Raw genomic sequence first — 12,766 nt, 5'->3', positions numbered from 1 at the left:
TATTATTATTATCATTATTATGATCTGATAAACCCATTTTTTTACTATTCTGTTTTTATTTATTTCTATTATTATTATTATTATTATTATTATTATTATTATTATTATTATTATTATTATCCCATGTCCCATTCTTTTATTGTCCTATTTTTGATTTACTTAATTTTTTTAATTTGTTTTACATCATAAACATCATTGTGTCTTGTATTATGTATATCATACAGTATATTTACATATTTAAAAATATATTTAATTTCTATACTTCTTTATTAAAAGTACTTGCTTTACTTTTAGTAAATGCTGTGGCAATACAATAATCATAATAGCCTGCTTTAAAAGGTGAAAAGCCTTTTTGAACGCTTTATTTATTGACTGATTGGTTTTTAGAAATGCTGAATCAAATCTAGCCGTCAGGAGCGGAAACATGAACGTAGCCAATCAGAAAGTCCTGTACGAGTCATGTGACTCTGTGTGGTCAAATGTTATTATAAATAAATATCTCAAAGTGAGAAAAAGAAGTCCAGTTGACAACCGTCTCCATTTGCTTTCTATTGCGGGAAGCGGCCTCCTTGTCATTTCTGACTTATTACAAAAAAACGAACAATGTCTAAAAGCTGATATGTGACGAGGTGTACAGAAAACAAGCTAAAGAACCCAGAACCAAAAACCCAGAAGTGTTGATAAGCTGCTGACCCAAAAAATGAGCGTTTAAAGACATTAAAGTGGATACTTGAGTCAGAGCGAGACATGCTATATTACAGTGAGAACTACGCCCACTGGAGGGGAAAGTCATCAGAGACAGGAAATATAACATATAAAACTGACATTTGATATTGGACAACATGTTTACTGCACACGTAGACATACTGAGACATACTGAGTGTCAGGATCCCAAAACTGACCCATTCTTCCAGCTGAAGCGTCACGTCTTATTGCCTGTGTCCACTTTAGTCTCCTTAAACGCTCGTTTTTTGGGGGTCGGCAGCTTATAAAAATGTTAGTTATGTTTTTTTTAGCTTGTTTGCTGCACACCTCGTCACATATCAGCTTTTAGAAAATGGTTCTGCTTTTTGTAATAAGTCCAAAATGACAAGGAGGGTGGGCGTGGCCTAAATACGCTCCGTCTCTATACGGCAATCCACCTGTCACTCAAAGTGGCCACGCCCTTAATTATGCATAACTTTAAGGCTTTTTATAATTTAAACGAATGAGTTATAAAAACATTCACCCCCTCACAGTTGTCATGAAGGTCAAAATTAGCCGTATAGACCAAAACCACAGTTTGTCCCAGACTGTAAACATATTTTATTCTGCTGTAAAGTTGGGCATTTTAACATGAGGCTCAATGAGATTCTGCTCCTTCTGGAGTCTGTCTCTAGTGGCCAGTCGATGAACTACAGTTTAAATCACTTCCGTATCGGCTTCAAGAAAGATCGCGGGAGGTTGCCGCTTGGTAAAAACCATAGACCGTAAAAAAATATGGACGACTCGACATCATCCGTTTCCGCTTGCCAGAGTTGAAGCTTTCAGGCGGCCTGACACTCACATCTTGGGACAGAGTTTGCGCAGTAGAGAGCAGGAAGTAGAGCAGGAAGTAGAGCAGAAAGTGGAGCCGTGATATTAAAAGCCCGCCCACACTCTCACAGATGCAGAACAATTAATTATGTTGGTGAAATAATCAGTTATGGAAATGTAGAAATTAAAGCTAAAGCTCCAATCTGCTCCCAAAAATCCCGAAAAAAGTCAGTAAGTGCCTCAGTGACAACTTCACTCAGAGAAGACGTCGATCTCAGCTGTCAATCATGACGTCACACACCCCGTTTTTATAGCATCAGATAACTAACTAAAACTAAACTTATTTTAAAAACGGACACTTGAAATGAAATCATCGTGATGATAACTGCCTTCAATGACATAAACTAACTTTGGGGGGAAAATATTTGTGGTGTAATTTGATTGTTTAGTTTGCCTCGCGTCCGTTAGAAAACACAGTGGTGCGGCTATACTGGGACCGGCCACCGGGGGGCGATCGAGGCGCGAAAGCTTCAGTTTCTGAGAGGGATAATGCAGGCTTGATAAAAATACAAAAAAATATATATATATAAAAATAAAAGTCCTAGAAAACTCCTTTACAATTTATGGTTGAAATTTACTTTTGATTTATCCTTCTTTTTCCTTATTTTTTTGTAAAGATAAAGGCATAATTTTTTGTGTCACCAGCGAAAATTCCAAACGGAATTGTGAGAATAATTATTCTTTTTCTGATTTGTCTGTCTCTCCGTCCCCGAGCAGGATGACAAATACTGGGCTCGGCGCAGAAAGAACAATGTCGCGGCCAAACGTTCCCGGGACGCTCGGCGGCTGAAAGAGAACCAGATCGCCATCCGCGCGGGATTCCTGGAGAAGGAGAACGCGGCGCTCCGACAGGAAGTGGCCGACCTGCGGAAGGAACTCGGCCGCTGTAAGAACGTTCTGGCCAAATACGAGGCGCGACACGGCCCTCTGTGAGCCCCGCCCATCTGCACACAAGCCCCGCCCACATCCACAGATGCCCCGCCCCCCCAGGAACTTCTGCGTGCCCCGTTAAGAGGCACCAAATTCTCCTCTCACTTTTCACGTTTCTCTCTCTTTTCTCTCTCGATATTTGAGTTAATTTGTGTCTGTCTTTCTCTTATCTAGTTTCACTTCTCTCTCTCTCTTTCCTTTTATCTGATGGTTTGTCCGTTTATTCCTTTCCCAACGATGGATCGTTTATTTCGGAAATGATTCTACACGGTTTTCTCTGGAATGTTTTTAAACACGGACTGATGAATATTTTCCTCGCTTCTCGCCCTCCTCTCTGTCAATCATCTGCTCGGCCCATCCCCCTCTTCCCAGAGGCTCCGCCCTCTTCCCGTCGCTCAAGCTTTTTTTTTTTGTGTATATGATTGTGTTTTAGTTGAATAGCTGTAACGCACCGACACCTTTCGTTCTGTAACGTGTGTGTATAACACTAGCTAGAGTCAGAACATGATGTCTGTTCTTTGTGTTTCGTCTGTTTTCTTTTCATCATTACTTTTAAAACCAACACCAGCGTTTTTTTTTCTTTTCGTCTTTCCTGCATTGTCCATGGAGCAATAAGCCTGAATCTCTTCAGAAGGCAAAACACACGACATGTAAGCTAGAATCTTCTACTCTAAGGTTTCTGCAAAGCCTGTTTCAGCCATCACAGCTGTAGTGCAGAAACTTTCCCTCCAAAACTTTCCCTCCAAAACTTTCCCTCCAAAACTTTCCCCCCAAAAATGCTGAATCCATTATATGTCTCTCTCTCTCTCTCTCTCTCTCTCTCTCTCTCTCTCTCTCTCTCTCTCTCTCTCTCTCTCTCTCTCTCTCTCTCTCTCTCTCTCTCTCTCTCTCTCTCTCTCTCTCGCTCTAACTCCCTGCACTAATGCGTGTTTCACAATCTGATCTGGTGCAATGTTTCTACCTACACTATAATCTGCCTGATATATTTATGGACTTTTTTTTTTTTTTTTTGAAGAATTTTTTTTTTTTCTTGAAGAAATTTTTTTTCAAAAATATTCAGCTGTTAATTACTACTATTGTTATAGCTGTTCTTATTGTTATTGCTGTATAGTAATTTTTCCTGTTTTATTGGATATTTCAGCATGACTATTGTTTTAGAGTCGCGGCCTCAAGCTAACTGTAAATTGGTCTTTTTTTGTTTGTTTGTTTAGAACGGACAATTATTCTGTCCTTTTTTATTGTAATTTGTTTTGTTTTGTTTTTGTTTTTTTTACCCAGAGCATGTTTTAGAATTTTAGTTTGTTTTTAAGTCAATACAAACATATATTTGTAGTGATCATTTTTTTTCTTTCTTTTGGTAGCTTTGTGTGTGTGTGTGTGTGTGTGTGTGTGTGTGCGTGCGTGCGTGCGTGCGTGCGTGTGTGCGTGCGTGCGTCGGCTGTATGACTGTAATGAATGTGTTTGAAGAGGACATGAGACGTTCGTTAAGCAGGACGGTGTTGTCTCAAATACTGTGGTTAAAACCCAATCAGTTTGTTTACTGCAGACCAAAAGATACAGCACACAGATGTATTGATAAAACAGAGTTTTAATGTTTATATATATATACATATATAACCTATTATAAGTTACTTTTTTTGTACAGTATTTTTCCTATATAATACTGTTTAAATATTTTCAAGGCACAGCAAATCCAGACATTTATGATATAGAATATATATATATAAAGCTATTATTCAGAGATTAGTAACATAGTGTTTTGATATATAGTATAAAACAGCGAAACCCGCAATTATGTCTTCAATTCTGGGCATTAAAAACCTTCTCGTTTTCGAATAGCCTTTAGTATTCTGTCTCAGGGAACGCTAGCATTCGGACCTCACACACCAGAACTCGCAGCAACATAAAGATTAAATATATATGTTATATATATATATATTGTACAGAAGGTACATCAGTGTTTTTTTTCTTGTAGGAAGGAGCTGCAGTTCCTCCGTATACAGTAACTCACACTCGTCTTGATGCTTTGTAATGGGCTTTCATTACACACGGCATCCGCAGTATCGCTATTGGTTCTTTGAATGGAAATCTAAAGGCTATGATTTTTCTAGTCTATACAATTGAGACTTTTTCAAAGCAGAGCGTTGATCGTGAATGTTTAGTGCGGCAGCTCTTGGTCGAATGTCATAAAAGTCTCGTTGTTGTCAATGGAGTCACTGGTACTAGTATACTACTGCTACTCCTGTAGTATGTGTGTGGACAGTATGTGCAACTATAAAAAGTTAACCAGGTCTTTGTTAGGCTTTCTGCTCTGAGATCAGTTTTCTCTGTCTGTTCTAATAGATGATGCAGGGTATAAAGTCGAGGCGACTGATCTTTGATTGCTGTTCCTGCTGGTGACTTCATTGTCGACAGTAAAAGTCCCCGTCTGCCCAAGGTTAGGCCAAAAATTTAGATGTGCACAGATTTGTATTGTTTAGGATCGAATGGGGGGCAGAAATGGCACTTTCTTTTAATTTCCCTTTATTTTCATGTCTGTGTGTGTGTTTTGTGTGTGTGTGTGTGTGTGTGTGTGTGTGTGTGTGTGTGTGGGCATGTTTTTGTGACATATGAGGACTCAAATGTGTATAATGCCATGGGTCTGACACAGGTATTACAGGAGAGGGTGAAATATGAGGACATTACCCATGGCCCCACTTTACAAAAGGCTTATAAATCACACAGGAGGAGTTTATATGAGAAAGTAAAAATGCAGAATGTTTCCTGTGTGTGTGTGTGTGTGTGTGTGTGTGTGTGTGTGTGTGTGTGTGTGTGTGTATGTGTGTGTGTGTGTGTGTGTGTGTGTGTGTGTGTGTGTGTGTGTGTGTGTGTGTGTGTGTGTGTGTGTGTGTGTGTGTCGAGTAGGTTTAGGGGTAGGGCAGTGTAAGGGAATAGAAAATACGGTTTGTTCAGTATAAAAACCATTACGCCTATTGAATGTCCCCATATGTCACAAAAACAAACGTGTGTGTGTGTGTGTGTGTGTGTGTGTGTGTGTGTGTGTGTGTGTGTGTGTGTGTGTGTGTGGTATAAATGCAGAGGTGAGACATGTGTATAAAGCCCTGTGTAGACTGTTTCCTAATGTACAAAACTTAAATAAATCCAGGATTAAGCCAAACCGCTTCTCGTGAATAATGCCCCGTGAAAATACCTCTCTGAGGGCAAGAGGAAGGCCCAGCCGAGTTTTCAGCATTTCACCAATGTGTTCCTCTCCTTTTTTTAAAAGAAAAGTATCGGTTAAATGTCTCTTTTTATTCCTAGACCACTTTGAAAATCCAGTTGATCCTGCCTTGATGTGCTATCAGTCTTGCCATAAATACGACTGTCCTACACTCTTAAAAATTCTGGGTAAAAAACAACCGGTCAAATATGGATTGCCCATTTGCCGGGTTAGTCCATATTTGACCCAACATTGGGTTAAAACAGCCCAGCATTTTTTTTAGAGTGTAGTCGGAAATTAGACATGAATAAACTCTCAAGTCGTGTGAAATTTGGTGAAAAAAATCTGCTATCCATGATTTGTTTACATCTAAGCTACCGCAATTCCTTGCGCTCCGACGTTTTTGAGTCGTGGTTTGAAGTCGTGACTAACGGGCTCAGAAACCTGCCTGGAACGCAGCATACACTCTAAAAAATGCTGGGTTGTTTTAACCCAATGTTGGGTCAAATATGGACTAAAGCAGCAATTGGGTTGTTTTAACCCAGCAGTTGGGTTGTTTTAATCTTGTGGTTGGGTTAAATATTTGCTTAAGACAACCCAATCGCTGGGTTAAAACAATCCAACTGCTGGGTTAGTCCATACTTGACCCAACATTGGGTTGTTTTTTACTCAGAATTTTTTAGAGTGAATGAAAAGATTATATGAATGCTCAAGGTTCTTAATGGAACCACCAATAAAGAACCTTCATTTTTAAAAGTTCCGATAGCATGTGAAGGCAGAAATGAGAAAAGAAATGCATGCAAACACTTGGCCAACTCAGTCTAGACTGCGATAGACGGCATGAGCCGATAATCTTGTGTTCATATACATTTACCTTTAGATGCCGCATCTAAAGTCTCTCAACGCCAGGGAAGGACACAGCAGTGAGACTGCTGGAAACCGGGTGGCGTCTCCCTTTGGTGAAATTCACTACCTCAGTCCTGAAAGGAACCTAGAACCATATTTTCCAGCGTTTAGTCCAGTTTAGCAGTGCCTTGAATATACCACAGATGATTCCACATTCATTCTTAAGCTTAAATTGACTTGGACCGGATCCGGCCTGCAAGAAAAAGGGCTCCCCACGCTGCTCTAAACAGCCCCGAAAACCCCAAGCACTTATTTTATTGTCAAACACAAAATCCAGATGCTAGTAGAGCGCTGGTTGGTCTCAAAAGACCCACGACGGGAAGGCCCAAGGAACCGCCGTATTGAAGGCAACACCTGCAGGCAGTCTTATGAGAGAGACGTCACAGCTGGAGATGTTTGATTTTGTGTGTCATGCGATGGAAGCAGAAACCCGAACCTTTTCTCTCTGCTGCCACCTTTTGACCCCTTATCTCTCTGTACATTTAGTGTCCAATAAAGTTTTCTCTCTAGATCTGTGCTTTTCTGTCTTTTTTAAATATATATATATATATATATATATATATATATATATATATATATATATATATATATATATATATATATATATATATATATACATATACAGGGAGTGCAGAATTATTAGGCAAGTTGTATTTTTGAGGATTAATTTTATTATTGAACAACAACCATGTTCTCAATGAACACAAACTCATTAATATCAAAGCTGAATATTTTTGGAAGTTTTAGTTTTAGCTATTTTAGGGGGATATCTGTGTGTGCAGGTGACTATTACTGTGCATAATTATTAGGCAACTTAACAAAAAACTAATTTATACCCATTTCAATTATTTATTTTTACCAGTGAAACCAATATAACATCTCAACATTCACAAATATACATTTCTGACATTCAAAAACCAAACAAAAACAAATCAGTGACCAATATAGCCACCTTTCTTTGCAAGGACACTCAAAAGCCTGCCATCCATGGATTCTGTCAGTGTTTTGATCTGTTCACCATCAACATTGCGTGCAGCAGCAACCACAGCCTCCCAGACACTGTTCAGAGAGGTGTACTGTTTTCCCTCCTTGTAAATCGCACATTTGATGATGGACCACAGGTCCTCAATGGGGTTCAGATCAGGTGAACAAGGAGGCCATATCATTAGATTTTCTTCTTGTATACCCTTTCTTGCCAGCCACGCTGTGGAGTACTTGGACGCGTGTGATGGAGCATTGTCCTGCATGAAAATCATGTTTTTCTTGAAGGATGCAGACTTCTTCCTGTACCACTGCTTGAAGAAGGTGTCTTCCAGAAACTGGCAGTAGGACTGGGAGTTGAGCTTGACTCCATCCTCAACCCGAAAAGGCCCCAGAAGCTCATCTTTGTTGATACCAGCCCAAACCAGTACTCCACCTCCACCTTGCTGAGTCGGACTGGAGCTCTCTGCCCTTTACCAATCCAGCCACGGGCCCATCCATCTGGCCCATCAAGACTCACTCTCATTTCATCAGTCCATAAAACCTTAGAAAAATCAGTCTTGAGATATTTCTTGGCCCAGTCTTGACGTTTCAGCTTGTGTCTTGTTCAGTGGTGGTCGACTTTCTGCCTTTCTTACCTTGGCCATGTCTCTGAGTATTGCACACCTTGTGCTTTTGGGCACTCCAGTGATGTTGCAGCTCTGAAATATGGCCAAACTGGTGGCAAGTGGCATCTTGGCAGCTGCACGCTTGACTTTTCTCAGTTCACGGGCAGTTATTTTGCGCCTTGGTTTTTCCACACGCTTCTTGCGACCCTGTTGACTATTTTGAATGAAACGCTTGATTGTTCGATGATCACGCTTCAGAAGCTTGGCTATTTTAAGACTGCTGCATCCCTCTGCAATATATCTCACTATTTTTGACTTTTCTGAGCCTGTCAAGTCCTTCTTTTGACCCATTTTGCCAAAGGAAAGGAAGTTGCCTAATAATTATGCACACCTGATATAGGGTGTTGATGTCATTAGACCACACCCCTTCTCATTACAGAGATGCACATCACCTAATATGCTTAATTGGTAGTAGGCTTTCCAGCCTATACAGCTTGGAGTAAGACAACATGCATAACGAGGATGATGTGGTCAAAATACTCATTTGCCTAATAATTCTGCACTCCCTATATATATATATATATATATATATATATATATATATATATATATATATATATATATATATATATATATATATATATATATATATATATATACACTCTTAGAAGAATGAGTGAGTTAAGAATGTACCTCTTAGTTTGTCTGAATGGGAGGCATTGAAGCTCTTCCATCCTTTAATAAAATGCAAAGGACTACATGAAAACATTTAAGGGGTACTTTAGCGCTGGGAAGATGAATCTGTATTTAAACTGGGTCATTAATGTATTAGAAATGTGAAATTATTTTTGAATTTGGTGCCTTTTAGACTGAGAAAAGACAGAAAATTTATTTTTGTCTCATGTGGATGAAAGACTACAATTCCCAGAATGCTTCGCTGCCCTGTGAGGCCATTCCCAAAGCCACCGCTACTGGATTACTGTGACTGAGTTGGAGAAGACACGACAATAAAAAACTGAATGTGTGTGTTCAATATAACGATGGAGTCGCTGCGTGAGTCTCACAGCACTAACGCTGCAGGAGTGAGATAAATGAGCTGATGAGCTCTCGTAAAGAGAGCTGAGGTAAACACACTCGCGGCAGTCATTCACAGCGTGTCTCTAGTCTGGCACGTTTTCAGTTCATGCCTTTAGAAGCTTAACTTTCATAGAAATTAATTTGAGAAGTTAAAACACTTACATTGCTCAGAATCTGTTTAAAGGTGCACTATGCAGCTTTCCGTCCACTGGAGGGCGCCTATTCAAAGCAAAGGTGTAGTTTGATGATGCCAAGTGTGAGCGCAGCATCTTGGGACATGTGGTCTTCACCTCACAGCCGGAGGAAAATAGGACTCGGGCAGAAATCGTGTTGATGGATGCGGTTATTAACGTTACTGTAGTGAAGCAGAGCAGGAGCGAGTGTTGAGGAGCTGAGCACGGCCGCTGGAGCGATTGTTACGCAAACACACGGCTCGCGAGCACCGGGACTTTTATTATGACAGGACGGGACACAGTCGCCGGGCGCCTGCACTGATCCGCTCTTCCGGTTATGATTATAAGGTAAAGCAGCTCTTTTTATCATATCAGATACATTTAAGTGTGTTTAAAATTATGTTATGACGTTCCTCTGTGCGTTCGCTTGTTCACACTGCTAAGAGTAAAGCGCTCCTGCCAAATAAAACCTGAAACCGAGGGTAACGCAGATATGACAGGCGACTCGCTCAGACGCTATGCTGACACTTCAGCGATTAGCATATGGCTTTGTAATTAGTAAAAACCCTGGAGTATAATCAAATGATTGTGCTTCCCCCTCATATCCCCCTGAGACAAGAGATTTATGCATTTTATTTCTGGAAAAATTCCTCCCGTGAAGCAAATTGACGATATTTGCATCATCGGAGGAATGTTTGGCCAGAGGCTAAAGACTACAGCCAGCAGAGGGAGCCATTTCCACATGTTTTGAACCCGCGCATGAGGGATGGAGATCACACTCACAGCTAACCTCAGCTACAGGCACTCATTTAAACGGAGCTATGGTGAGCAATGTAAGTGTTTTAACTTCTTAAATTAATTTCTATGAAAGTTAAGCTTGCAAAGGCATGAACTGAAACGCGCCAGACTAAACTCGCGTTGTGAATGTATGCCGCGATTACCTCAGCTCTCATCACGAGAGCTCATCAGCTCATTTATGACGTTAAATGTAATCTGACTCCTGCAGTTAGTGCTGTGAGACTCACGCGGCGACTCCATCGTTATATTGAACACACACATTCAGTTTTTAATTGTCGTGTCTGCTCCAACTCAGTCACAGTTATCCAGTAGTGGTGGCTTTGGGAATGGCCTCACAGGGCAGCGAAGCATGTACCCCTGTAAGGAGAAAATACTCCGCGATGGTGTTGACTATGAATTTGTACTTGGTTTGTCTTAAAGCACATTAAGCAATTTCACAACAGCAGTCTTTAAGGTATATGACAATCCAGTGAATATTAGTTTCTGTTCCTCTCACTTCCGATTTCGTTTGAACTCCTACGGTGGCTGATTTAGTCCAAGATTAACATTGCAACCCCCCTCTTCACCTTCGACACAGTGCCATTGCGTGTTAAAACACGAACGGCGAAGCTTTAATTTACGGGTATGTCCCTCTTTGGCTAATGTACTTTCAAGATGGAGGAGCAACATGGCGACCGCCATCTGAACCCCTCACCCGTATGTATTTTCAATGGCATGTTATAAACTTACGAGAATACTTTATTACTTGAAAGAAGTAAATATACATTAATGAGCACATATATTTTTGAAAGAACTAAGTGTTTTTAGCTAAGAATAAACTAAACAAGTTACACAGTGCAGCTTTAAAGTATGATGAAACAAACACACACACACACACACACATTCGAGAGAGAGTTATATTACTGCTTTCATTTATTAACACTTTAGAAATTTCTTCAGTATTGGACACATTTAGTCTTTATAGTAACATCAGCACCAAAACATGAGAATGATGTATGATGAGAACATCTGAAGCATTAGAAGAGGATTCGTAGCTGGATTTGAAAAAGCCAGTACAGAATTATGTGCCAAAACGGGATGTAGAAATATATATTTATATATTTTTTTTCTTTTTTTACAAAAGTCTGTCCCAGAGTACAAGAGCTGGTCAAAATGACTCTGCAGTTGAACACATCTCACCAAACACCCAAAATCATACAATGGAAAGCGTTCAAGTCATGTCAGAATTACAAAAGTCAAAATACTACAACCAGGGCATTAATCACCTCTATGTGCTATTGAGAAGGGGTGGGGGGAAAGTGTAGAAAACTTCCATCCTGTAATTATAGATTAAAAAAGAAAGAAAAAATAAATGGTTTGTACAAGTCTGAAACTATTACCTATGGATATTCCAACATGACGTGAACACACGTCTATAAGCATGCGTTTAATCGACCACAGTGAGAATATTACAAAACAAAAGCTTTAGCTGTTGAGCAAAACACTTAAATATGCGAGATAGCTGCGATCCAGGTTTAGCACTTAAACAAACATCTGAGTTTCCACCCAGCGGATCGCAGCGATTCCTGAATGCCAACAGATCAGCCGAACCGAACGCGTTCAGTGTCACGCCTGTGAAGAACACAATCCCCCATGATCCTCTGCAACACACTCGAGTCGCTGAACACAGGTAGCGATGATGTGCATGATGGATCATCTGTCCATATCTCAGTCTGTCATACGGTTAACAGGTGATCCTAACAAATCGTTCAAAAATTATTTTTTAAAATGACAAAAAAAGCCATATTTCACTTTAAAGCAAAAAAATGATGTCTGTATGTATGTATGTATGATATATATATATATATATATATATATATATATATATATATATATATATATATATATATATATATAAAACTGTCATGTATATATCTTATCGCATGCATTAAAAAATAATGGCAGGGGAAAATAATGACTAATATATATATATATATATATATATATATATATATTCACACATTTAAACATTAAACAAATTATTAATTGGATTTATTATTATTTTTATATATTTTAATTAATATTTGTCATTATTTTCCCCCAGTAATTCTTTTTTATTTTAAGCATGCATTTATGAAAAATAGAGAGATTAAAACTGTATTACAGAGAAAGAAAAAAAAACAATAATAAAAGCAGACAACGAAAAGTTTAATAATACGGATGTAATGTGTTAATGTATGTTAATGATATGTGTATTTCTTTTTATATATATATATATATATATATATATATATATATTAGGGCTGTAACGATACACCAAACCCACGATTCGGTTCGTATCACGATTTTTGACCCACGGTACGATACAAACCTCGATATGGGGGGGACAAAACAGTTTTATTCTGTACAGTATTCTGTAGCCTATTTTGCCGTCAATACCATATATCTGTATGGTCAATAGGCTACTGCCGACGTTTTCTTTGCGGTACCAATAGGCAATATATATTTAACATGAAGTATAGGGCCTCCTGTAAATCAAT

The 12,766-nt window shown here is 39.2% G+C and overlaps 1 protein-coding gene across 2 annotated transcripts in view; it reads left to right on the top strand.

Moving 5' to 3' along the window:
* The window catches only part of hlfa (HLF transcription factor, PAR bZIP family member a), a 27,321-nt gene extending 20,200 nt beyond the window's left edge, over positions 1 to 7,121 (top strand). The window contains exon 4 of one of the 2 annotated variants that reach the window (XM_067456321.1): positions 2,290 to 7,121. In XM_067456321.1, coding sequence (XP_067312422.1) covers positions 2,290 to 2,508 — 219 coding nt within the window. In that variant the 3' untranslated portion in view covers positions 2,509 to 7,121. The remainder of the gene's footprint in view (positions 1 to 2,289) is intronic. The other variant, XM_067456322.1, reaches the window with a different exon arrangement.
* The last annotated feature ends 5,645 nt before the right edge of the window (positions 7,122 to 12,766 follow it).

This window comes from Pseudorasbora parva, chromosome 2 (assembly GCF_024679245.1).
Source record: "Pseudorasbora parva isolate DD20220531a chromosome 2, ASM2467924v1, whole genome shotgun sequence".
In the NCBI taxonomy this organism is placed as follows: domain Eukaryota; kingdom Metazoa; phylum Chordata; class Actinopteri; order Cypriniformes; family Gobionidae; genus Pseudorasbora; species Pseudorasbora parva.
Note: the sequence above shows the minus strand (reverse complement) of the source record. Positions and strands in the feature narration are given on the sequence as shown.